Here is a 27,432-nt window from a genome sequence, read left to right as displayed (position 1 = left end):
GCTTCCGCATCCTGGAGGATGGCAGCCTTCAGCCGAGTGACCTTGCGCACGTCCTATAAACGCCTGGAGACTCGGTTTCCTCATCTGTGACCTCAGAAACCTGGCGCAACCATCACTCCCTGCTAGAATGCCCATGTCTGGAGCATCTCAGGGACGGGAGACTCATCACCTTCAGAGCTGCTTAGGTTACCCTTGATGGCCTGATTGTCTGGCCAAAATTTCATACCTGCCTGAAACCTCCTCCCTGGTATAAGCCAACTACGTGCCAGACGGTTCCGGAAGGAAACAGACTGAGGACCAAAGAGGAGGCTGAGTGGAGGCGGTCACCTGATAGAGGTGCTTCCTGGGGATGCCGTGTCCCTGGCACAGGCTGAGGCAGGAGGGGAAGGCGGGCACGGTGGCGCCAGGCTGGGCTAACTGGGCAAGTCTGACACCTAGACAGGGAAGGGGAAGGCGGAAGCCGAGTCCTCAGGCAGCCCTGCCCCTCCCACAAAGCTTCTTTTAGACCATCGATGCCTGACCCAGGTGCACAGGTGTGACCAGCTGATCCTCTTTTCTTGAAATAAAACACCTGTTCCAGCATCGCTCTGGCCCCCGCCCCCCGCTCTCCTACCCAAACACAGACAACAGAGTTGGGGGAATCAAAACCCCTTTGGGGAACTGAGTAAGGCTATCAAAAGGCCCACCGTGGGAATAACGAAAGGAAGGACCCATGGCAGGGATAGTCTCTCATCCCCACCCCTGCCCCACGGCCAGTAATCACCAACATGCCCCAAATAAACCACAAGCCCCAAGTCAGAACCTCCCTGCCAGGCATTAAATGAAACAATTAACGCCAGCACACCTGGGGGAACAGAGTGCGCTTCCTCGTGGCTGGGATGATTCTGAAAAGCTGCAAGGGGATCAGAATGGATGTGTGTGGATAATTTTAGGTTTGGGTTTTACAATATAACTGTCTAGACTTTTAAGGGTTTTTAATGTTAACTCTTGAAAAAATTGCTCTTAATGGACACAGAAACTACTTGACGGCAGGCGGTATTCAAGAAAGAGGGGATTCCTTAAATTCAGCAAAAAGAAAAAATCCCGCTTTAAGGAGAGAGTGATGAATGGCTGTCCCCAGTTACCCTAATACTGAGGAGCACGAGTGCTTATTTGGAGATTTCACAAAAGGAACAAAGAGAGGAAGGAGGCGTTGTAGGAGCGCGCACCCTGCCGCATCTACCGCCGATGTGGGAGGGGTGGGCGCAGAGGGTAAGGAGGGGGATTCAGCCCCTAGGGAGGGCCCATCTGGCCAAGGAGAGGGGCCTCTCCACCCCAAAGGGGCAAATCGGGCTGAAACTGCATCATCCGGGAAGGCACGAGGGGCAGCCGCACCACGCCTGGGCTCACCCCAGAACCAGAGCTCCTGGTACCCCGGGGCAGAGACGAACGGGGCTGGGTTGTAGGTGGAGGGGCCAGGGGCCTCTCTCGGACAAGAGTCCCACGAAAATCAAGAAGGGACCCTACCCCGTCCGCGTTCCATTGTCAGGAAGAAGCTGTCATCTAAGGCGGGGCGGGGCGGGGGGGGGGCCAGATCACCCGATCCAGAATCCCGCGCGGGTACGTGGTCCTCCGAGGGGCGTCCTCCACCCCGCCCGAGCCCGCCCCCAGTTCGCGTCCCCAGCGCACGCGGCGCGTTTCTTTTGTTGCGGCCGCCACCCGAGATTTGGGGGTGCGCACCCGGCGGTCCTGGGTACCGGGGGCCTCTCACCTTATCCGAGGGCGGGAACTGCAGTTGATTGACATCAAGGGGCGTCATCAGGGGGATGGTGTCGAAGCCATCCTCCAGCAGCGGCTGCTTGGTGCCCTTCTCCGCGAAATTGTTCCCCAACTTCACCATGGTTCCGGAAGACCCGAGGCTGCCGCCTGCGGAGCGAGGGCCGGGCGGGAGTCACCGCGAGCAAGACCCACCCGCTGTCCCGGGCGTCGGCGAGCTCTCCGGCCCCCGCCTCGTCTCCGAGGAGGGGTCGTGAGGACGCAGAGGTCGCGGCCCGAGGGCTGGGGGGTGGGTGCTGTGTATTTATGGACTCACCCGCTGGGCAAAAGCGCCAAGCTCAGGGACGCCTAGCAGCCGGGGAGGGGGCGCCGCCCCTGCCCGCGGGTCTAGACGCGTCCCCGGTCCTGGCGACGCCTCGCCGGTGACCTGCCCAGGGACCCCTGTCCCTCCCACCTGGGGAAATGCGCGGCCCTGTACCCGGCTCCCCGGCGGAAGGGTCCAACCCGGGCGCCCCGCGGCCCCGCCTGCCGGCCAGCACTCACCCCACGCCCGGCTCCGGCAGGTCTGGACTCCGACCGCACTCCGAGCCTCCGCGTCGCCCGCTCCCGCTCACAGCAATGGCAGAGGCGGCGCCGCGCGGGGCCGGGGCGGGGGCACCGCGCGATTGGGCTCCCTCCCCCCGCTCGCCACCTCCCTTCCTGCCGCTCCCGGGGGTTAACTGCGCGCTGTGAGTGCGTGCGTGTGGCGGCGGCGGCAGCCTTGACGCAACGCGCGCACGCCGGCCGCACAAAGAAGCGCGGGGCGGGCGCAGGGGGGCGCTCCCCGTGGACCCCGCGGTCGCCGGGACCTCGGCTGGTGGGGGGAGATAAGGGGGATGGGATCGCGCCCCGGATGGGAGGCTCGGAGGGCGCCACAGGGCTGGAAGCCGGGGATGGGGGGAAAGAGAGGTGCGGGCTGCGCAACCCCGAGGCGGCGGCTGGGGCGCAAGGCGATTCGAAGCGAGAGAGGGGCGGGGGATCCTAGGGATGGAGCGATCCCCCAAACTGGGGGAAAAGGTGCCCCCCTTACAGCCGAGCCGATCTGGGAGTCCTGAAGGATAGGGAAGGGTCCTGCGGGGGAGGGTTCCAGGAGGCTGTGAGCGGTGGCAGAGACGAGAGCGTGGTGTGGTTAGTGCGTGGCTGGCTTGTGGAGAGGCCGACAAAAAGAGGGCGTGTCCCTGGTGAAAGGAAGCTCGGATGGGAATGGAGGGGGGAGTTTTTTGGTGGTACAGGATGTGGAGGGAGCGCTCTCCAGAGCTGGGGACGGTGTCCGGACGTGGGGGGACGCCCAGGGTAGCGGGAGGGAAGGTATGCAGGGCAAAGAGAGCGCTTCGCGTGACGCGTTGTAGCGTTTCTCTGGTCTGGTCAGAAGGTAAAGCTGGGGTCCGCTCCCGGCAGCCGCAGCCTCAATCATCCAGGGCTCAGAGAAGGGGCGTCCTGGAACGAAAAGGGGATTTCTAACCCGATCCTTTGGCCCTCTCTCCCCCCATCGGAGCCACTGTCGCAGCTTCCCAGATTAGGGCCCCGTTTTATAGACTTACAACCAGCCCTAGCCTAGGACTCCCCGGATGAGAAGGAGTTTCGGGGAAGAAGACCAGGTGCGGGAGGAAGGCTGCTGCTGGAAAAAGGGCACCTCCCAGGCCCCTGTGTCCTGCTGGGGCCCTGCTAGGACACAGAGTAGGTGTCCCCCAAAGTCTTACTTTGACACCCTTTGCCTGATTCTGTTTTGCGTGGCTGATGGCCTGAGACCCAGCGTTTTCCATCTGCCACCTGAGAACCATGAGAGAAGCACCCCGGCAGAACCTCCTCTCCATGTAGCTAGAGAACAGGAACACTATCCTCTCACTGCCTGCTGAGCCTTGAGCCACCAGGTCAGTCTAGGAACCTGGCCATGGACACCTTGATTTCAAAAGGGAGGGCCCGGGAGGGCACAAGCGGATGAGGTGCCTGGATTTCTCTTATCTGGGCCCAAGTCCTCAGCAGGGTCCACATGAGCCTTTGACCACAGGGCAGCCTGGCAGGACCCAGGCTCTTGGCGCACACTACCCCTGGCCAGCCCAGGAAGGGCTGGTGTCCCAGACGCAGGCACCTTGGGGCCTGGCATCAGCATCCTTCTGGCAAAGGCCCTTTGAACGCAGGACTGGTACAGCGATAAGGCATCTGTGTGTGGTCCAGGTTCTTACAGGGGACCAGAGGGGGCCTCCTCCCTGACGCTTCGTTACTTCCTGCAGCAGTTGAGGAAGAGCAGCTAGAGTCTGCTCAGGTGCTGGTTTAGGTGCGTCCCTGGCCAGACTAAGAGCTTACAGATCGCAAGAAACCTTGTGGGCTGCATTCACCGAGGGAATAGCTTTGTTCCCATCTTCGGCCCCAACACGCACACACACAAACACTGCAGTCAGAATCCCACACGGGGAGCTGCAGGGTGGGCCTCCTGGGCCCTGTGTGGACCCCTCTCCCCCTCAAAGGCTCTGTCAGCTGAGGAGGACAGAGACAAGGATGGCCCATGGTTGTCCCAGAGACAGCAGGGGACAGTCGCCAGTTGCTTTTTCATGCTGTTCTGGGTTTTGACTGGTGCCGGTCACTGGGACTCTGCAGCTTCATTCTGTGTGGGATTTTTGTGGGTGCCCAGGCCGCACCAGACCCTGTGAAGGGCACACATGTGGACAATGCAATTCACAAGACACGCTGCGCCCATCAGCAGCTGATGGACAAGGGAAAAGAAATGGCAAGCCTTCCGAAGGAGCAGAGGGCCCACCCGTGGGAGCGACCTCGTCCACTGGCAGGGGGAGAAGGCAGGAGGCTGTGGGCAAAGTATGAAATCCTCCAGGGGGGCCCGAGGGAGAGCAGAGTGGGCGGAAGGTCTCCCAGGTGGGGATGCATGTGTAGGCAGATGTCAGTTTCCCAGGCCTGCTGTAACAAATTACCCCAAACTGGAAGGCTTAAAACCACAAATGTATCATCTCACAGCTCTGGAGGCCAGAGTCCGAGATCAAGGGGTCAGCCAGGCCACACTCCCTACAGAGACTGCAGGGGAGAATCCATTCCTGCCTCTGCCAGCTTCCGGTGGCGCCAGGCTTTGCTAGGCTTGTGGCCGCATCCCTCCAGTCTCTGCCTCCGTGATCGCCCTGCCCCCTCCTCTCCTCTGTGTCTCCTATAAGGGCATTTGTCATTGGATTTGGGGCCACTGGGATGACCCAGGATAATGTTCTCTCAATATCTGTAATCACGGGGCTTCCCTGGTGGCACAGTGGTTAAGAATCCGCTTGCCAATGCAGGGGACACGGGTTCGAGCCCTGGTCTGGTAAGATCCCCCATGCCGCGGAGCAACTAAGCCCATGCGCCACAACTACTGAGCCTGCGCTCTAGAGCCCACGAGCCACAACTACTGAGCCCTTGTGCCACAACTACTGAAGCCCGCGTGCGTAGAACCCGTGCTCCGCAACAAGAGAAGCCACCGCAATGAGAAGCCTGCGCACCACAGTGAAGAGTAGCCCCCAGCTCACCACAACTAGAGAAAGCCTGCGTGCAGCAACGAAGACCCAACGCAGCCAAAAATAAATAAATAAATATATACATTAAAGAAATAAAAAATGTTTAAGAAAAAAGTCTGTAATCACATCATTTGCCCTATAAGACAATATTCACAGATTCCGAGGGCTAGATTTGGACGTCTCTGGGGGGGCCACCACTGAGCTCACCACAAGCGTCAAACCTGCAAGGGTGCAGTGATTTGGGGAACTCAGGGTTGTAGATGGTTCTGGGAGAGGCAGGGTAGGGTCTTGGCTAGAGATGAGGTTGAAGAGGCCACAGTCACAGAACTGGGGACCAGTAAAGCTGTGTTGTGGGACAAACTGATTTAAGGTGTTTTTACAGTGTCCACAGAGTGAAATCTATGTGAAATACACTATGCTCTTCCCTCAGACCCCAGTTTCATCCTAGCACCAGCAACCTGTAACTCCTAGATATTCACAGGATTTTTGACATGAATTTGGTTTTTCTAGATGACTCTTTAAAGGACATTTCTAGGGTTATGATCCCTTTCTAGGGACAGATCCATCACTGTGCAGATGAGTGCAGTAACCACTGCCCCGTCCACCTTCCACCGGGCAGGGCAGCCAACTGCTGCTCCCCAACACTCAAGACCCTGTCATTTCCACTTCCTAGCCTCTCGGCGACCTTCTTTGTCCCACTGCTCAGAGCCCAGCCTGCCACGGCAGGAGGCAGTGTGACACAGTCTGATTTCCAATCCTCTCTCCCGCTTCTAGCTGTGTGATTTTGGACAAGTTGCTTAACTTCTCTGTGCCTCAGTTCCCCCATCTATAAAATGGAAGGAATAATAACAATACTTCCATCACAGTGTTGTGAGATTCAAATGAGCTATTATGATACTAAAAACAAAACACAGTGCCTGCTTTGCCTCTTATGATGGCTTCGACCTCTAATTAGGTACCCTGCAGTGTCTTCTTGGTAGTGATGTTGAGGCCAGGAGGAGGTGGTAGAGGCAGGTCACGAGTGTAGGGTTAGTGCTCAGAGTGACTAAGGAGATCCTCCCCAGGTCCTGAGGAGCTTCTTTGTAGCTCAGGGAAGTAAATTCCTAGTCCCAGGCCACACAGTGCCGGGCAGAGGCGGGCCAGCCTCTGGGCTCACCCGGCAGGCTTCCCCATAACCAGCCTGATCCCCAGCACAGGAGCAAATTCTGGCAAAATAAATATTTTTCATTTCTCCATCCCCCGTGCCTAGAACAGGGCCTGGTGCACAGCGAGTACACAGGAACCATACGTTAAATGGAGTAGGCATCCACTCATCTTACATTCACAGTAGATTCAGACATTGAAATGTCAGGTTTGTAAAGCCAAGTGCAAGTGTGTAGTGAGAAAATTCACGGTCTAATTCAAGCTGAAGGCAAGGTGGCCCATAGCATCACTGAGGCATTCTTCCTAGGTTTAACCCTGCTGCAAATGCTCATTTCTGGAAAATGCCAAACCTTATTTTAAAATGTATGATGTGTAGACAAAATCATAAATACAGTGATTTTTATGATTTTAGTGTTTCACTTACCTTTGTAGTCCCTAACCCTCTGCGCACATTAGGGACTCAGTAAATGGTTAAGAAGTGAATGAGCGATATTTTTATCCCTTTCTTTGTACTTGTAGAAACTAAATAAACAGGATTATGGGGCTCCAAGTCATTTGGTGAGCTCTTACATTTTTAAACAGAACTGTATGTGTATTGGGGGTTTTAGGAGTCTTGCGGGGGGGAGTTGGGGGGTGGGTTGTTTGTTGCTGCCTGTGGAGTCTTAATGAACCAGTCAGCAGTTCCTAATTTTCTCCAAATGTTTCTAAGATCAACCTCGCTTTGGCTGTGAGGCCCTTGACCTTGGCGGGGTTGTGGGGGTCAGGGGTTGTGAGCAAGAAAGACACAGGGCTCTGGGGAGTGGCTCTCTCGGGACCTCAGTTTTCTCGTCTACAAAATGACGGGAGTGATCACAAAGGTTTCCTTTTCTGAGCTCCAAGATTTGGGATATAAGAAAAGATGATTTTTAAAATCCTTCCCATTGGAGTCCCATTTTTGGATTTGCGGTCAGAGCATTGCCATTCTGGGCGATTGGTGCACGTAAAGTCAGCAGAAGTTGAATTTTTTGGTTGGGTAATCGTCTCCAAGATGCTGGAGCTCCAAATTCCTATGGTTTGCACAACGCAGGCTGCTTTCAAACGTTCAAACCTGTCCAGCCCTAAAATCAAGGACGGTAGCGTAGAAAAATATTCAGGACAAGGAACGTCACTGCCCGGCGGAAGGAACCTAAAAGAATATTTCTTGACCCCAAGGTTTTCCATGTCAGCAGGGAGGGAGGGGGAGGGAGGAGTGACACCACCTCCCTCTACCCAACAGAAGAGGCTGAGGGCAGGGGAGCAGCATGTGCTGTGCGGTTCCAAGGAGAACATCCAATAGTTTCCCTTTACTTGGCAGGGCCCGGGGTGGGGGGGGCAGGGGGGCGGGGGGGGGCAGTGGGGAGGAGGGTTCAAGTTCAGAAGATACATCTCCACCGTCCTGCCTGGGGAGGAAATGCAGATCAAATGACCACGCATCTTGGGATCAAGGGTTTTCCAGAGGTTGAATAATCCTCTAGTTCCACACCCTCGTTTTACATTTTACATCCAGGGAGGGAGTACGGTGTAGAACCTGTCCCTGGGGCTTTCGGCGGGTCAGCCCCCAAGGAAGCCATGGCGGTGAACTCACAGACCAGGTGAACTCCCACCCCTCGCACTTTGGCTCCCAGGCACCCCTTCTGCGCAGGGGGCGCCAATGGTGCCGTGCTGGGCCCCCTGCAGACCTGCTCCCGCCTCCCCACTCTCTGTCTGGGCCTGCAGAGACCATGGCTTACTTCAGTGCCCTCTGGCCAATAGGGTCCTGCGTCCCAGCCCCCTCAGGCTGGCCCTGAAGAAGGTGGGCCACATCCCTGAAGTATCCCTTGAAGAAGGTCACTCAGGAGGAGCCCAGGCCCCTCTGCCTGCCTCCCTGCTGACCCAGGAGTAGTCACAGCTCCCCCAGGGCTCACTCCGGCTACAGGGCCACATCTTCTGGGCCCCTGGTCACATCCCTCCTCAAACGATCCCATTTAGTGGGCCACCTGCTACCTCTTGGCACCTTTTTTTTTTTTTTTGCGGTACGCGGGCCTCTCACTGTTGTGACCTCTCCCGTTGCGGAGCACAGGCTCCGGATGCGCAGGCTCAGTGGCCATGGCTCACGGGCCCAGCCACTCCGCGGCATGTGGGATCTTCCCAGACCGGGGCACGAACCCGTGTCCCCTGCATCGGCAGGCGGACTCTCAACCACTGCGCCACCAGGGAAGCCCTCCTCTTGGCAACTTGACCGATACAAATGCCGAGGGAGAGCATTTTTTGCTCCTGCCTGGACACTCTCTGGAGCCTCCAGGAAGACCCCTACCCACTGCCCTGCCCCCCCCCACCCCCCGTCCTGGGTGAAGAACTAGATGAGGAGGAGAATGAAATACTTTCTCTGCCATTTTCTTTCTCTTTTTAGCTTCACAAAAATTCTGAAGTGGTAGGGGGCAGGCATTGTTATACCCATTTTACAGATAAAGGAACCATAATAATAGGTAGAAAGACTGTACCAACAATAGCTAATGGGCAGTGAATGCTGATAAGGGCTCTCTAGGCACTGACTATCAATCCCCTCTAACCACTGTGTGGTCCTATTAATCCATCTCTCAGAGGACACCACTGAGGCTGAGATGAGATATGCCCCTTAAGACAATGCTCAGAAGGCATGTAGGTAGAAGAACATCAGGACATATCAAGAACCTAGTGAAAGTGTAGATTCCCGATCAACAGTGCAGCTCCCTCCCTCTGCTCCAAGCCCTGGCCAGATGCTCTTGCCCTCTGATGGGAGAACCCAGCTGCCTCTGCTTCCCCCTCCCTCCCTTCCTCCAAGTTCCACTTAGGACCAGAAACGGGGCAGGGGGAATACCCTAAATCTGAATACCCTAAACTCTGGTCCTGAGTTTATGCCACCCGTTGGAGTCATACTAGCAACGTGGCCTTAGGCAAAGCACCAACCCACCTGGGCCTCAGTTTCCCCTTACATAAAATGAGGGGGTTGGGCTAGAACCATAACTTAATTCCCCTCCAGCTTCAAAGCCACACCCACCCCATTTGGTTCACTCTCCCATGACAAGAATGGCCCAGGATGGGGCTTCCCTGGTGGCGCAGTGGTTAAGAATCCGCCTGCCAATGCAGGGGACACGGGTTCGAACCCTGGTCCAGGAAGATCCCACCTGCCGCGGAGCAACTAAGCCCGTGCGCCACAACTACTGAGCCTGCGTGCTACAACTACTGAAGCCCGCGAGCCTAGAGCCCATGCTCCGCAACAAGAGAAGCCACCGCAGTAAGAAGCCCGCACACCGCAACGACACCCGCTCGCTGCAACCAGAGAAAGCCCGTGCACAGCAACGAAGACCCAACGCAGCCAAAAAAAAAGAATGGCCCAGTATGAATCAGAACCCAAATTACGGAGAGCATGTTGAGGTCTAGCAAGATACTGCACATGACCTGGGGAATAAATTACCAGGGCCATCTAATTCCATCCAGCTTTTACCCTGCTCAGTTCAGAAGCATTTTCATATCACCCAGCACCAGCTAAGAACCAGGTTTCCAGCCTGTAACAATAACACGTGTTAAATTATTTAGCTGGTAAATGATTATAAAAGCCCTTTGCCAAAGTAAAGAACCAGAGAAAGGCCAAATCCTAATAACAGTTATAGCACCGTATGGTGGAATTAATTATTGAATTTTTAAAAAGCCCACAGATGGATGAGTGCAATACATTCCACGCTCTGTGGAGCCAGGGTCCCTGGGAGAGTGTCTAAAATTCACAGCATCCCAGGAGTGTGCTGGAGACTACACAGCACAAGGCTCAACTGCATTGCAGGCAGCTCAGCTATGACCTAAAGGGGCTGTTCTATCCGGAATGTATCCTTTCCTGAGGCTGGGGCTGGGATTTGGTTAGTTGCAGCCCAGCGAAATTAGCACATGGCTGATCCACAGGCCCTGAGCTGAGCTAGGACTCCTGGCCGTGGCATGATTTTTTTTCTTACATCCATAATTTATAACCTTTTCTCTGTCGGGCAGGCTCCCCTATGTCTCTGGTCCAGCAGGGGAATGGGGGTGGGTTTTCCCGAAGATTGAAATTTTCCTCATTTTGGACCACAGTTATTCTAATGTGGTGCAAGGTATGTTGCCCTGTCTTCCAAAACAAAGGATGTTGAAAAGAATCTTACCCTTTCTTGAAGAATGGGGTCAGCTTTCTGCAGGAGCTGAACAGGAAGCACAGGGCCGGAAGCCCTCCCACACTGAGTGTCCCCAGGCTCCGGGGGCTTCGTTAGTGCTTATTCATTGACGTCTCTGTGGCCTCCATCCCCTCAGGGGGCTGCCGGTAACCATCCTCACCAGTCACCCCATTACCTCTTTCCAACTTGCTGTGAGCAAAATATCCAAATTGCCAAATTTATTAGACTAAATCAGAAAAAGGAGAAAGGGGGCTGCCGTGGGTTGAACGGTGTTCCCTAAAAATTCATGTCCACCGGGAACCTCAGAATGTGACCTCTCTTGGAAATGGGGTCTTTGCAGATATAATTGGTTGAGGCTTGGGACGAAATCACCCTGGATATAGGATGGGCCCTAAATCCAATGACCAGTGTCCTTCTAAGAAGAGGAGGGGACACAGAGCGACATACAGAAGAAAAGGCCAGATAATGACAGAGGCCACAGCGCAGAGAGATGTAGCTTCAAGCTACAACGCTGAGGATTGCCACTAGCCCCTGGAAACTAGGAGAGAGGCACGCAGCAGATCCTCCCCTGGCGCCTTCAGAGGGAGCACGCCCTGCTGACACCTTGATTTTGAACTTCTGGCCTCCAGAACCGGGAGAGAGTGCATTTCTCTTGTTTTAAGCCCACCCCCCAGTTTTTGGTCATTTGTTACAACAGCCCTGGGAAACTAACACAGAAACTCTTCAGCCCAAATAACTTCCTTAATGTTTTTACATTTTTTAAATCTTAAACCAGTGCATATTTTGACATCATATGCGTTTCTTTAAATAGCCCTTTAGTGTTTTCAGAGCATTTCACAAGCATGAATTTCCACGATGAAAGCTTGGTAGAGCGGAGGGTACCTGCTCCACGCTGCCATCTTAGCTGGGTGGTCATCACAGGAGCCTGCTAACTCCTGTCCAGAGCCCCGTCCACGACGTGGTGCTTCCTCCCCTCGAGAGGAGAGCCCACACTCTGGGGTCTAGAATCACGAACCTGCATTTCAGAGCTGGGATGCAACTTGGAGTTAGTCCAGGGCTGTGATTCTCAAGGTGGGGCTCCCAGACCAGCGGCAGCAGTCTTGCCTGGGAACTGGTTAGACGTGCACATTCTCAGGCTCCACACCGACCTGCTGGATCAGAGACTCTGGTTTAACAAGCCCTGCAGGTGATTCCCATGCACACACAGGTTTCAGAATCATTGCTTCCAGGTTTGCAAACTGGAATTCTGCAGGCTGGGCTAGGCTAGATACACAGATAGGTTTTGCTCGTTTGCACTTTAAAATAAATTGCTTGCATTGGAAATATTGAAAAACCAGGAGATTGCACAAAACGTCCAGATTTCCTGCCTTCTTTTGAAAAATTGGGGGATCTAAGAATAGAGATATTCCTATGTGGCAAAAATCAGCTGCATAGGGATAATGGCTGCCCACCCACCCCCCCACCCCCCGCCCATGCCCCCATCCGCCTTACACCTGTGCTACCTTGCCTGTTTGGCCCCTGTAGGCACTTGAGTTTGAGACGCTAATCTAATCCAATACCTCATTTTACAGTTGGGGAAACTGAGGGACAGACAAGGGGGTGAGCACTTTCCAACATGTTTGCCGGGTGACGGGCAGCTCAGAAGCCTTTGCAGGTACTTGGGCAAACGCAGAGGTTCATCATGGGGCACCTGGGAAAATGCGATCCTGAGGCAGTCTGCCCTGAAATTAGAAACGCTCAGTGGTACCATGGGCCACGCAGAAGGTGAAGGAGGAATGGGCACGAGGTCATGGAGAAGGAGAGGAGGGAGAGACACAGAGATGGTTGGGGGATGGCTATAACAACAACAAGAGACAATAATTAGTGTCTACAAGGATGTGAAGAAATTGGAACCCTCCTACACTGTTGATGGGAATGTAAAAGGATCCAGCTACCGTGGAAAACAGCATGGCGGTTCCTCCGAAAGTCAAACGTAGAATGAACGTAGGGTCCAGCAATTCCACTCCTAGGAATGCACCCAACACATGTTCACACAAAAATGAGTACACAAATGTTCATTCCAACATGAATCATAAAAGCCGAAGAGTGGGCTCAAATGATGAAAGGCTAAACAAAATGAGGTCTCTCCATACAATGAACAATTACTCATTAAAAGGAATGACGTGCTGGGAATTCCTTGGCGGTCCAGTGTTTAGGACTTCAGGCTTTCACTGCTGAGGGCCAGGGTTCAACCCCTGGTCAGGGAACTAAGATCCCACAAGCCGGGTGTCATGGCCAAAAAAAAAAAAAAAGGAATAAAATACTGATGCGTGCTACAGCATGGATGAACTTTGAATACATTATGCGGAGTGAAAGAAATGGGTCACGAAAGACCGCATATTGTATGATTGGTATGGAATGTGCAGAATAGGCAAATTCACACAGATAGAAAATAGATTAGTGGTTGCTGGGGGATGGGGGAGTGGGGGAGAGGAAACGGAAGGTGACTGCTAACAGAATAGGGTTTCTTTTTTGCCATGGTAAGAATATTCCAGAATTAGAGAGTGGTAATAGTTGCACCACTCTGTGGATGTTCTGAAAACCAGTGAGTTGTATGCTTTAAAATGGTGAGCTTTATGGTACGTGAATTATATCACAAAAAGCGGGGGTGGTGAGATCGGGTCACAAAGTGGTTGGTGCATTGGCAGTTTGGGTGGGGACAGAATGATTCTGAGGCATAACGATCTTAATTGCTAACTCTTTTATAGCATTTACACGACAGGCACTGTATCAAGACTTTACATACATCGACTTATTTAAATACCATACTTGCAGTGAACGTATGTGTAGGTACTGTGGTTAGAGGCCTTTTGCAGATGGGGAACCGAGACCTGTTCAAGGCGTGGCAGGGCTGAGACTCAAGCCCAAGGAGTCACCCACTCTACCATTGTGTCAGCGGGCTCGTGACACTGTGGCTGTGTGTGCGTGGGTATTGTGTGTGCAGGAGCCCATCTGTGTATATGTGTGTGTGTATCTGTGTGTGAATTGTGCATGTGCGTGTGCATGGGTGTTCATGTGTGCGTATGCGTGTGTGTTTGTGTGTGTGCATGTGTATGTCTGTGTGCCTGTGTGTTTTTTGTGTGTGTCTTGCACACCCATGAGAAGAGACTGAGGGCCTGTTAGGGAGCTTCTCTGTCTCCTGGTTGGGTAGTTCCCAAGGGTGGGATGGAGCTGGGTTGAGAGAAGAAAAGCTCCCGAGCAAGTCAGGCTGTGCCTAAGGGCAAGATGGACTGAGAAAGACACTGGGATTTGGGACCAGAAGCAGCCCTGCCTTTGCAGGTCCCTCCCAATGAACTTCAAGACCTGCCCGCCCGATGTGCAGATCCTCTCAGACCTCACCCCCTCCCTAGGTTGAAACTCACCTCCTCAGTTCCCCTCAGCAACACAACAAAGCACCACAGATATGGGGATGTAGGTATATGTATAGCTGATTCACTTTGTTATAAAGCACACCACTGTAAAGCAATTATACTCCAATAAAGATGTTAAAAAGCAAAACAGGGGCTTCCCTTGTGGCGCAGTGCTTGAGAGTCCGCCTGCCGATGCAGGGGACACGGGTTCGTGCCCCGATCCAGGAAGATCCCACATGCCTCGGAGCGGCTGGGCCCGTGAGCCATGGCTGCTGAGCCTGCGCGTCCAGAGCCTGTGCTCCGCAGCGGGAGAGGCCACAGCAGTGAGAGGCCCGCGTACCGTACCGGAAAAAAAAAAACATCAACAAAGCACCACGGCCTGGGGGGCTTAAACCACAGATACTATGTTCTCATCCTGGAAGCTGAAGTCGGGATCAAGTTGTGGGTGCAGATGATTTCTCCTGAGGCCGCTCTCCTTGGCTTGTGGACGCCCACCTTCTCCCTGTGTCTTCACAGGGTCGTCCCTCTGTGTGTCTGTGTCCTAATCTCCTCTCCTTATACGGACCCCGGTCAGATTGGATCAGGGCCCACCCTGGTTATCCGTTTTACCTTAATCACCTCCTTAAAGGCTTCTTCTCCAAATGCAGGCAATTCTGAGGTGCTGGGGGTTAGGACTCCAACATACGAAACGCGGGGGACAGACTTCAGCTCACAGTGAAGCTCAACCTCATTACTCATCATAGAGTACTGTTTCAGAAAATAGCTTGGGCTTCAAAGCCAGGTGCGCTGGGGCTCAAACCTAGATTTGGTCACTTTCCAGGTGTAAGTCATTTCCCCTCTCGGAGCCCCTGTTCCCTCCCCTGAAGCACGAGGAGCATCATGACAGTCTGATACGATGCCCTCAGGTTTCTGCAGCTAACAGTGCCCGGCACATAGCGTGCGCTCAGTAAATAACACTCCCTACCATGGCAGCCACCCCGGCTTCTGGTCGCTGAGGCTGCTGTGGGCCAGGCCTGGGTGGGGGCTCTGCAGATGTCCATCTGATCCTCCCCAGGCCATGAGAGGAGGGAGGCACCTGTAAGGAAACCGAGGCTCGTCGAGCTGAAATACCTACTCAGGGTCGCATGGCTGGGGCAGGGAGCTCGGGGTGGGTTTGCGTCTCCTGTGAGCCCTGAGAGCTCGGGGGCTCATCCGTTTGGAACCCCCATGCCTGGCATGGGCCCCTTGTGGAATACATTCTCCATCAATGGAGCTTCGATCACATCAAAGTGACTTGAAACAGGCAAGAGACAGGGTGTGGGAGATGGAGGGCCACGACGCTGATTTTGTTCTCTGGGTCCTCTTGAAGATTGCTTTGAAACCTCTAACAAGGCCCCTGGAATGTGAAATGAAAACATTTTTCCCAGCAGAAGATGCATCCATCCATGTGAAAGGGGAGGCGAGGCTGTGAACAGCTCAGGCTATGCTGCTCCCCGCTTTAATCTGTGAGGAAGGAGATGATATGTATAAATGATACAGCTAATTGTGTTTTTCTACAAGATTAATTTTACTGTCCCATTATCTGCTCCTTCTGAATCCATTCAGGGGTGGATTATGTCTTAGCTTTCAACACTGGAGCTTTCATTAATAATTAGGTCACCTTTTAGCCAGGAGCCCTGGATGGCCCAGGCCAGGGAGACTTCGACTGGAACGGAACCCCTTAACATGGTACAGTGTTCTCACTGCTAATGTCAGGATGCCCCGGGGCCTGGGAACAGCGTGCTTCCTCCAACATCTGATGCCGGGAGCAGGGTACCGGCACTGGTTTGGGGTTTACTAGATCGCAGACACTGTACCTGGGGCACTTTTCTTGTGAAACCTCACAACAGCCTGGGAGGTCAGCGCTATTCCCCATGATACAGAGGAGGGGCTGAAGGTCACCCCCGCAGGCCGGTAGAGCCTGGTCAGCTAACATAGATTCCAACCAAGTACAGCTTGCCTCAAAACTAGCGCCACCCCCACCCTGCCAGATGGGTACCTCTCCCTCCAGAGTTTAGAGAGAGGATGTATGTAGTTTCACTCTCCTGAGATCTAAAAGCTAAACCAACTGGAAACGTTTCTAACAAGATGCCTCGAACACGTTGACACTGGTTGTTTCTCCTTTTTTTTTGGTTGGTAAAAGATGGGGCAAGTAGTGGGAGGGCTGGAGGTTAAGATACATTACCGTTGACTAAGCACCAGCTATGTGCCAGACAAGCTCTATTCTTATCCTTGGTCTTCATCATAATCCTAAAAGGTAAATCATATTTTCTTCTATTTTCCAGATAAAGTAACACAGGTGCTGGGGCCAGACACTGAATGATCAGCTTATTAATTGGGACCCAAACAATACATGTTGAACATGCAGGATGTTTATGATTTTTCACAGTGATAAGTAACACTGTAATGAACATCTTTGAGCACATACAAATCTCTGTGAACTACTGTGATAATAACTATTGGTATAGGAACTCCTGTATCCATGCTTTTAATGTGCTGTGTAATGGAGAGGCTGGAAAGCAAAATGCTTGGTTTTCCACACTCCCTTGAAGCTAGAGATGCCATGAGGCTCAGTCCCGACCAATGAGGGCTATACGCAGTCTTCCAGGAGTGTCTGTGGGAAAACTTTTGTTTTTCTGCTGAAGAGGGACACACGTGTTAGCAGTACTCTTCATCCTTCTTCCTGCCTTAAATGTAAAAATGATGTCTGGAGGCACAGCAGCCTTTTTCTGTCCATGAGGCTCCAAGTCTGAGGGTGGAAAGCAACCCTCAAAGTGTGGTCATCTTTGTAATGGCTACACTGTGCCAGCAACCAAGCACTCCTTGTCCAAGAAAAGCAAAGCCTAATTTGCTGAAGCTCTGTTAGGGCAGGATTTCTGTTCCTTGAAGCGAGTTCATTCCTGACTCACAGGGTCAGTCAGGTTCAGCATAACAGATGTGGACCATTCCCAACACCCTTTCTCCCCTTCTTCTGTTGTAAAAAAAGTTCCCTCCAGGCACATGTCTGTTCAGAGTAAAAACACCATTGTCTTACCTCCCTTGCAGTGAGGTATGGCCCCGTATGTAAGTTCTGGCAAGAAAAAAAAAGGTAGAAGTGTTGTGTGGCAGCTCCTAGTAACCTTCCGTAAGGGAGAGTCGCTGCCTGCTCCTTGCCTCTGTTGCCTTTGTTCCCTCCTCCCTCCTGCTGCCTGTTATGTGGAAATCACCGTCCTGGAATGTAGGATAAGAGTCCCGGCCAGGTTGATGTAGCTGAGAACTGGAAGGAACTGGGATCCCGAGGACCTCACGCTGAGCCTGCCCCCAGCCCTGGGCCACTTGCCTCCAGACTCTGTACCCAGCTCTTTTCTTTGAGCCACTGTTAAGTGGGATTTTCTGTCACAGTCAAACCTAATCCCAGCTGTATTAGTTTCCTGCAGTTGCTGTAACAAGTTACCATGAACTCATTGGCTTAAAACAACACAAACTTACTCTCTTACGGTTTTGGAAATCAGAAGTCTGAAATCAACTTCACCTGGTTAGTGGAGCTGGTTCTTTCTGGAGGCTCTAGAGGAGAATTTGTTTAGTCGCCTGTACTCGTCAGGGACCTGCTGATCTAGGAGCAGAGAGAAAAGAGAGCTGCCCAGACCACGTGATTGGCCTTAAAGTTCCTCCTCAGGAGGGGCACATGTCACTCTAGTCACATTTCATCGGCAAAGCAAATCCTATGATGGGGAAGTGGAGTTCCCTCCAGAACTGTGAGAAAATACACTTCTGTCGTCTAAGGCCCCGACTCTGTGGTACTTTGTTAGGGCAGCCAATATTGGGAAGCCAATATCCTAGGCTTTGAAAGAGTATTGGTAGTTATAGTTTGGTAGAAATAATGTAAGCTTTTATGTTTCTGAGAGTTGGATAACTGCAGTTATACAGAAAATAGGATTTTGATTTGAAAGTCTATGATCTCCCATCCCACACCCTGGGGGGTATGTGGGAAGTGTAACGGGGATCAGTCAGGCCTGAACTCAATTCCAGCTGGACCACTCACATGCCTTCTGATGGGCGACAGGTTACTTAACCTCTCTGAGCGTTAGTTTTTCCATCTGTAAAATGGGACTAATGTTCCCAGTGATGGATTGTTGTGAAGGCTGGCTCAGCATTCAGCAGGCTTAGAGAAAGTGTGATTAATCAGACCTCTCAGTATTCATGATCCACACCTCTGACCCAATCACTGTACATAGCCCTCATTCATTTGTTCATTCATTTAACAAATCTACCATATGATCCAGCAATCTCACGCCTGGGCATATATCCAGAGAAAACTCTAATTTGAAAAGATACATGCACCCCAATGTTCATGGTAGCACTATTCACAATAGCCAACATAAGGAAGTAACCTAAATGTCCACCGACAGATGAATGGATAAAGATGTGGAATGCACACACACACACACACACACACACACACACACACACACACAATGAAATATTACTCAGCCATAAAAAAGAATGAAATAATGCCATTTGCAGCAACATGGATGGACCTAGAGATTATCATACTAAGTGAAATAAGTCTGACAGAGAAAGACAAATATCATATGATACCGCTTATATGTGGAAGCTAAAAAAATGATACAAATGAACTTATTTACAAAACAGAAATAGATTCACAGACATAAAGAACAAACTTATGGTTACCAAAGGGGAAAGGGGTAGAGAAGAATAAATTACGAGTTTGGGATTAGCAGATACACACTACTATATATAAAAGAGAAAAACAACAAGGACCTACTACTGTATAGCACAGGGAACTATAGTCAATATCCTGTAATAACCTTTAATGGAAAAGAATCTGAAAAAGAGTATGTATATTTCAATAAAAATTAAAAACAAACAAAACTTCGACATCAACCAAAACCTAACTGAGGGTGTCCTGCTACGAGCCAGTCACACATGTGGTGTCAGGTGTCAGTAGATGTGGCCTTTGCTCCCCAAGTGCTGTCACAGAAATCCAGCTTCCCTCTCCAGGGGCTGGCTAGTTTTTCCCACAGAGAAATGTGGAAAGATCTCAGGCTTCCAAGCTGGTGCCCTGCTCAGCTGCCTCCCGCCCGACCGCGGGGCTGAGAGCTCTGCTCCGTCCCCCACGCATCAGAGGCCTCACTGTTTGATCTGTCTTCACGGGCTTGCCGCCCAGTGGGAATGAAGTGATGTCTAACTCAGCACTTTGCAAACTCGAAAAGCACTGCGTCCGCTGGAGGGAGGATTATTTTTTTCTGGACATTAATCGTGTGTCTTCGCCTTTATTGAGCACTGATTGTGGGTCAGGCCCTGTCCCTGGTGCTTCACTTGGGTTCTTCACTTAGATTTTTACCACATCTTATGAGGCAATGACTATGAGTGTTTCCAATTTACAGATGAGGATACTGAGGTCCACAGAGGTTCCCTGCAGTCCCGTGCCAGCCCTCAATGACTTCAAGGAACGGGTGCTTCAAGCCAAGGGGTTAGTGGTTGATAATGGCTCAATCCAGGGTCAGGGGGACTGACAGGACCAGAGAGGGGACATGCCCTGAACTACAGCCACAACCTTGGGGGTGGGAAGGAGGGTTTGGATTCTACGCTAAGGAAGCAGTTTTTCAGGCTATAAGGTTAAAAAAAAGAGGACTCACCCGGATGCATTCTAAGCCAGTGAGCAAGCATGGGTGACCAGTCTATGAGTTCCCAAACTGTCAAGAAGACAGACATCTACAGTAATTCATCAGGAGGTTAGGGAAAGCGAGGGATGCCATGTGGCTTACCCAGATCAGTTCGGGGGAAGACACCTGCCAATCTCTTGGAAATGCTTAACAAGCCCAGAGATATTTATTGCTCATGAAGCATTGTTTCAATGCTCATGGCTGACTCTGAGCATAGGCCATAGCTTCTAGCTGGGATCCAGTGTTCGCTAATAAGACAGCATCTACCAGAACCAACCTAACCTAATGACACCGGGGCTGCCACTGGAGCCTGGCTAGCTTCCCAGGGTGGCCCTAGTGACCCGGAGGATCCCACTAAGCTCTCTGGGACTCCTGCATCTGCAGCAAACACCACCTAATTGACTTCTACTCACAAAGATGAAAAGCCATGGTCCGACCGACTAACAAGTACCACGGTGGTGCAAGGACGATGAGTGGGCCAGAGGAAATACAACACAGAATCTACTGGGCAATTATGCCAATTGCTGTGTTGAGCTGTTCAATGTACATTATTATCTCACGATGACATCACGAAGGAGATGTCATTATCCTCATTTTATACCAAAGAAAATTTTGGTTCAGAAAGCTTAGGTGACTTGCCGACGGTCACACTGTCAACAAGAGGTAAAGCTGGTATCTGAGCTGAGGTGTTCTCTTCCCCAGCCCTGCCCTGGATGCCGTAGAAGATCTCGGAGGGGCCTTGTGGCTCTAACATTCTACTGAACAACTGGGCCAATGCGTCAAAGGTGGATTTTGTGAGAATTTCAGAAGCCTTGTGTATTAGTGTCCTGTAGCTGCTGTAACAAATTACTTCAGACAGTATGGCTTAAAACAAATGAAATTTATTTTCTCACAGCTCTGGAGGCTGGAGGTCTGGAAGCAAGGTGGCAGCTCCCTAACATGGTTCTAGGGGAGAATCCCTCCCTACCTCCTATTATATCGCCGATTGTGATTGCATTTGGAAATAGAGGTCATTTAAATTGAAAGAAGTAGTTAGGGTTAAATGAGGTCACCGGAGTGGGCCCTAATTCAGTATGACTGGTGTCCTTATAAAAGAGATTCAAACACAGACACACGCAGAAGGACAACCATGTGAGGGTACGGGGAGAAGATGGTCATCTACAAGCCAAGGGGAGAGGCCTCAGAAGAAACCTAGCCTGCTGACACGCTGATCTTGGACTTCCAACCTCCAGAGCTGTGGGAAAATAAATGTCTGTGGTGGAAGCCACCCAGCCTGTGGCACCTTGTTATGGTGGCTCTAGGAGACTAACACAATCAGTTAGATGCACTCGCATGAGTCTTGGGCTTGGAATGGAATTAGGTGGAGAGGGAGGTGGCAGCACAAAAGCCTTCATTCTGCAAGGCAGTGTGTGCCTGGAGCCAAGAGCAGGACAGGCTCTTCCATCACCATCTTCCTGACGGTGGCTCACAGCGGTTTTCTTGATGACCCAGTTCAGTGCGATTGTCCTGGAAGTCACTCCTTCTCCTTCAGCTGTTCCACCGACTGTGTATGCGTCTGATTCCCCGATGAAATCGCTCTCTGCCTAAAGCAGCAAGAGGATTTTTGTCCCTCACCTGAGTACTGACTGATATACGGCTCCTCCCCCAATCTTCTCCACCAGGGCAGATGCACGGCGATACCTAGGAATCATCACTGATTCCGCTCCTTTCACCAGTCCCCATCCAGTCCGTCAGCAAACCTTGTCACTCCTACCTCCAAACATAGCCCTAGTCTGACCGCATCTCCCCGCCTCCCTGGCTACCCCCCAGCCTCACCATCACCGCCTCTGCCTGGTGACCAACCTGCTCCAACTCTTAGACCCTGTAGTCCATTCTCCAAACAGTAGCCAGAGGGTTCTTTTTCTTTTCTGTGATATAAAGCACACTATTTATTTCTTTTAAAATTTATACACGGGGACTTCCCTGGCGGTCCAGTGGTTAAGACTCTGTGCTTCCACTGCAGGGGGCAACGGTTCAATCCCTGGTCAGGGAACTAAGATCCCGCATGCCATAAAATAAATAAATTAATTAATTAATTAAAATTTATACAGAGAAAACTTTGCATTTTAAAGGGGTACAGTTCTATGAGCTGTGTAATCACCATCACTCTCAGAGCACAGAGAATAGTTCCATCATCCCCCCAAATTCCCTCTATTTGTCCCTTTGTAGTGAAATCCTCCCATCTCTAACCCCTGGGCAACTACCCTCTGGTCTCCATCCCCACAGCTTTGCCTTTTCCAGAAGGTCATATAAATGGAATCACAGAGTGTCTTCATCAGCTTGGGCTGCCATAGCAAGAGTACCATAGACCGAGGGGATTAAACAACAAAATTGTATTTTCTCACAGTTCTGGAAGCTAGAGTTCAAGATCAAGGTTCCAGCTGTGTGACCCTGTGGAAGTTACTGAAACTCTCTGTGCCCCAGCTTCCTCATCTACAAAATGGACCTGATGAGAGTTTCTCCCTCGTGGAGATGTTTCGAGGCTTAAGTTAGAATCGTCGCATGGCAGGGATGTAGTAAGAGCCCAGTCGATGTCAGCTCTCAGTGTCCACTGTACTGACTCATGAGAAGGTGCACTTCCTCTGCCCCCGACGTGCCTCTGTTCCAGGCACTCTCAGCATCCCCGACTGCTCTCACCTGACCTGCTCCTTTCTGCAAGGTCGAGTGCAGGTCCCACCTGGACACATGCTTGTTTGTGATGTGACTCTCCCATGGTGAGGCCAGAACTGGCCTGGGATTCCAATGCTGCAAGCGAGAGGTACAGATGCGCTGCACTGGGAGAGGGCAGCTAAGGAAGTGCCCCGGGGTGTCACTCTGAGGTCTCCAGACAGAGGAACCCTGTGCAGGGACAGGGAGAGCATTCCAGAAGAAGCAGGTCCTTGGCACGTCTGAGCAGGGATTGGCGGAGCAGGTGAGAAGGTGAGGAGTTGATGCTGCTGAGGGAGGGGAGCAGAGGCCAAACCGGAGGGGCCCTTAATGCCAGCTGAGCCAGCTGAACAATGGCCCCCAGGGGCATCCGGGTCCTAATCCCTGGAACCTCTGCATGTCGCTTTATATGGCAAAGGGACTTTGCAAATTTGACTACATTGTCCATCTTGAGATGGGGAGCTTATCCTCAATTATACAGGCGGACCCTAAATGCAATCACAGGTGTCCTTTGAAGAGGGAGATTTGACACATAAGAAGGCCATGTAACAAGGAAGTAGGATGCTACGTTGCTGGCTTTGAAGACGGAGGAAGGGACCACCAGCCAAAAAGATGCAAGGAATACCAGCTCTGAACGCTGGAAAAGGCAAGGAAACCTCTAGATGGGATGTGGCCCTGCTGACGCCTTGCTTTTGGCCCAGTGAGACTGATTTTGGGCTTCTGACCTCCAGAATTGTACGAAAATTAATTTTTATTATTTTAAGCCACGCAGTTTGGGGTATTTTGTCTTAGCGGCCACAGGAATCTCCTACACGGGCTACAGAGATTTTAGCTTTCTTCCCCAGGGTCGCAGACGCCAGTGAAGAGTGACACGTTCAAGTGTCTTGGGGAAATCATGCCATTACAGGATGGAGGAGATTCCCCTTTGGTGGCTGGGCAGGCATGGAGGGTTCTGTATTCAGTAGGTGCTTACATCACCCCTGCACCCCCTTCCCAGGGAAGCTCCCTCAGTCCCCTACCAGCACCTACCAAAGCCAACTTTTCCTTCCCTGACCCATTCCTTGAGGTGTTCCCCCAGCCCCCAGCATCCCCATTTTCTGCCACACAAGCTCCTACGCATCCCTCAGAGCCCAGTATGAATGCCACTCCACCCCAAGCTATCAGTCCCATTTGAGGAGTCATCTCTCCCGGCCCTAGGACTGTGTCTCCATATTTGCTGCACACTTACTGCGGGCCAGATGCTATTCTAAGTGCTTTGCGTAGATCACTGGGTTGACTCAAATGAAACTGCCAATATCCAATTACTTCTGACTTGCAAAAACGTCAATTTAACACGATTCAACCTAAATACTTTGGGTAATCCTTTACAAACTGTATAAATTAGGTGCTACTTGCAAGTGCGGAAGCTGAAACTTAGAAGATGAATTCCTGCAAAGTCATGAAGCTCACGTGTTCGTTTCCTAAGGCTGCCGGAACATATACAGCAAACTGGGTGGTTTCACACAGCAGAATTTATTCTCTCTGGAGAATAAATTCTGGAGGCCAGAAGTCCGAAATCAGGGTGTTGGCAGGCTGGGCTCCCTCCGAAGGCCTTAGGAGAGAGCGCTTCCTGCCTCTTCCAGCTTGTGGGGCGTCAGCAGCCCTCGGCTTGTGGCTTCATCACTCCGATCTCTGCTTCATCCTCACATGGCTTTTATTTCTGTCTCAAATCCCCCTCCTATAAGGACACTTGTGGGATTTAGGCTCCACCTGGGTAATCTGGGACTATCTCATCTGGAGAGCCTTAACCTAATCACACCTACAAAGGCCCTTTGGCCAAATAAGGTGGCATTCAGAGGTTCCAGGGATTAGGACATGTTTTCGGGGCCGCCATTCAGCCCACGACGTGCTCACAAGTGGCGTCATCGGGCGCGGGATGCCTGTACCTGCGCTCCCAGCCACGACACTGGTGCTGGAGTAGAACCCGCTCTGGCACCAGTCCCCCACCGGCTCCAGCTGTGCCCACGGAACACCCACCCAGCCCCTCTGTGCGGCTTGGCTGTGGTCCTAGACCCAGACCCGCATCATCTGACAGCCACCCGTCACTCTGCTGAGTGTCTCTCCCCCGGCTTCCTCCACGGGGCCCCAGGCACTTCGGAGGTTTTTCTTACTCCTGTCATTTTTCAAAAACAAACCAAAAGATAAACATTCACTGCTTCTTGTTGAAGAATTCTAAACACCACGCGTGGGAGGATCCACGTTGACAGGTGAGTGAGTCTCTCGGCGGCACATACTTGAGGCAAACAGCTCCCGGGCACAGCTGGGTGAGTGGGACACGAAGGGGAGGCCACTCAGTCCTGACGTGGGGACCTCCCTTGTGAGTCAGGGTGCACGGCTCCCACGAAATCAGCCTCGATCTGAGGCAGAGGTGGCCAGCTCAGCGAGAGAGACAGAGGTTCGAGGCGGCAAACCAGAGAAAGGACCAGCGCTGTTTCCTTCCCCACCTCACTGAATTCCCTCGGTGCTCCTCTGCAGAAAGTATTATGTATTATCCCCACTTTAAGGAAGAAGAAAGTTGTCCAGAGAAGGTAAGCAACTTGGTCAAGGTCACACAGCGGCAAGCAGTGAAAGTGGTTTTTGAACCCATATCCCTTTGACTCTTTTCTCTATGTTGTGGGGAACGGAAGAGGAGTGGACAGAGGTCTGGAAAAACTGGCATGGAGAAGGTGACAACTGTACAGAGCTAGAAGATTCAGACTGCTTGGGGCATGTGGGCGGGGGTGCAGCCCGTATTAGGAGTTTACCTCGAAGCTGTCCAACATCCACACTCTTGGAGGAGGATCCTGGGAATTCTTCACGGTGGGCTGGCCCAGCTGAGGCTGGGGTCTCTCATCAGCTTCAAGTCCTGCGGTCCTCATCCTCTACCCTGTGTGGTACCCACGGTGTTAAGGCCTTGCGGACAGTAAAGGATGCCTTAACCATAAAATCGGCATCCGGACTCCAGCTGCGAAACAAAGGTCCTTCGTTATGTGTAACCGAGGTCTTTCCCCCTTGCAGACGGAAAGGCAGAGCCGGGTAGACAATTCCAAACCCTGGACGAGAAAGGATCAGGAAGGAAGGGTGTGGGTGAGGTGGGTTCAGCAGGCAGCACAGAGGGTGGCCTCCTGCTAGTTTATTTGACACCACTCTGATGGCTCTTCCTTCAGCAAGGCGCTGTCCTGTGTGCTTTACAAAACTTAGCTCGTTTGATCCTGTGAGGAGGGACCGTTATCAACCCATTTTACTGAGAAGAAACTGAGGCAGGCACACAGAAGTTATTTGCCTAAGATTATAAGTGGCCACACAGGGACCCAGGCAGCCTGGCCTCAGGGTCCCTGCTCTAAACTTTTGCTAAACTGCCTCCTCATTTTGTGACTTTTTTTCCCGGAGGCAGAGAAAGGTGGCATTACAAAATGGTCTATCTGTGCAATGGAATAGTGTTTGGCCTTAAAAAAGAAGGAAAATCGGGACTTCCCTGGTGGCGCAGTGGTTAAGAATCTGCCTGCCAGTGCAGGGGACACAGGTTCGAGCCCTGGTCCGGGAAGATCCCACATGCCACAGAGCAACTAAGCCCGTGCACCACAGCTACTGAGTCTGCGCTCTAGAGCCCGCAAGCCACTACTGAAGCCACTACTGAAGCCACAACTACTGAAGCTTGTGCGCCTAGAGCCTGTGCTCTGCAACAAGAGAAGCCACTGCAATGAGGAGCCCGCGCACCGCAACGAAGAGTAGCCCCTGTTCGATGCCACTAGAGAAAGTCTGCGCGCAGCAGCGAAGACCCAACACGGCCAAAAATAAATAAATAAATTTATTAAAAAAAAAAAAAAAAGAAGGAAAATGGGACGCAAGCTACAACATTGATGAACCTTAAAGATGTTTTGTGAAATAAAATAAGTCAGTCACAAAGGACAGATCCTGTATGATTCCATTTATATGAGGTTCCTGGAGGAGACAAGTTCACAGAGACGGAAAAGCAGAATGGTGGTCCCAGGGGCTGGGGGAGGGGGCGTGGAGAGTGAGTGTTTAATGGGGACTGAGTTTCAGTTTGGGAAGCTGAAAAAATTCTGGAGATGGATGGCAGTGATGACTGTACAATGTGGATGTACTTCACGCCACTTAAAATGGCAAATTCGACGTTGTATATATTTTATCTCAATTTTAAAAACCAGTGGAGTAAAAGTGACTACTCTCCCCATTTTACGGATGAGCAAGTGGAGGTCCAGAAGGGAAGGGGCAGAGTCAGAGCACAGCGCCCTGCAGAGCATACCCACCCTGCAGGTCTGAGGAGGAGCCTGGGGAAGGAGGGGGAGTGGGGGGAGGGACAGAGTCAAAAGGCACAGAGAGCAGGAGGCAGAGGTCCTGCTTCCCAGCAACTCACCGTGCAGTCTCGCCAACCGAGTCGCCGCGAGCTCAGGGGAGATCGGAATGTGTGGGAGGGAGGGGCCAAAGGAACGTGGCTTTTGTGGAAAGAACCCAACTACACCCAGGGAACATGTTTAGGATTCGCCCAAAGGCAGGGAGGGATATTTATGTATTTGCCCTTCATGTCATCGGATTGTCTTTTCTGATTCACAAAGCTCCGGGAGGGAGGGCTGGTGGGGGAAGAATGGAGAAGACCTTCACAATAGCTCAAGTATTAAAGAAGGCCATTGGGGGCAGGCGTTTATCGCCCCCCCATTTCACCCCTCCCGCCCCACCTCCCGTCCTTTAATAAGATGGTAGGGGCTGGGTGGCCAGTTTTCTTTACTGTAAAGAAGGAGCCCAGGGGCACCCGGCATCATGTTCCTGGGGAGGCCCCAAGGATGTCACCAAACAGCCACAACCGAGGGCATCTGTTAGGTCAAGAGAAAGGAAAGCCGAGCCCCGCAGAGCACTGGGGCCCAGGGAGTGCTCAGAGCGTGAGGATGGGAGGGGCTGGCCAGGACCTCTGAGGCCCTGGGGAGGATACATCCAGGTCACAGAGTCCAGCTCCCCCAGCCCTGGGGCCCCTCCACGACCAGGGCTGGCCCACGTCTCCAGCCTGTTGCCTGGTATCGCTCCCAGCATCCTCCACTGC

General features: G+C 52.1%; 1 protein-coding gene across 3 annotated transcripts in view; it reads right to left on the bottom strand.

Annotated features, from left to right (window-relative positions):
• NSG1 (neuronal vesicle trafficking associated 1) overlaps positions 1 to 2,499 on the bottom strand; it is a 33,493-nt gene extending 30,994 nt beyond the window's left edge. The window contains exons 1-2 of one of the 3 annotated variants that reach the window (XM_033427861.2): positions 2,299 to 2,499; positions 1,751 to 1,905 (exon numbers count right to left, since the gene is read on the bottom strand). In XM_033427861.2, coding sequence (XP_033283752.1) covers positions 1,751 to 1,879 — 129 coding nt within the window. In that variant the 5' untranslated portion in view covers positions 1,880 to 1,905; positions 2,299 to 2,499. The remainder of the gene's footprint in view (positions 1 to 1,750; positions 1,906 to 2,298) is intronic. The other 2 variants (XM_033427859.2, XM_049708837.1) reach the window with 2 other exon arrangements.
• Positions 2,500 to 27,432: the final 24,933 nt, after the last annotated feature.

This window comes from Orcinus orca, chromosome 4 (assembly GCF_937001465.1).
Source record: "Orcinus orca chromosome 4, mOrcOrc1.1, whole genome shotgun sequence".
NCBI classification, from domain to species: domain Eukaryota; kingdom Metazoa; phylum Chordata; class Mammalia; order Artiodactyla; family Delphinidae; genus Orcinus; species Orcinus orca.
This window is presented reverse-complemented; position numbering and strand designations above follow the sequence as displayed.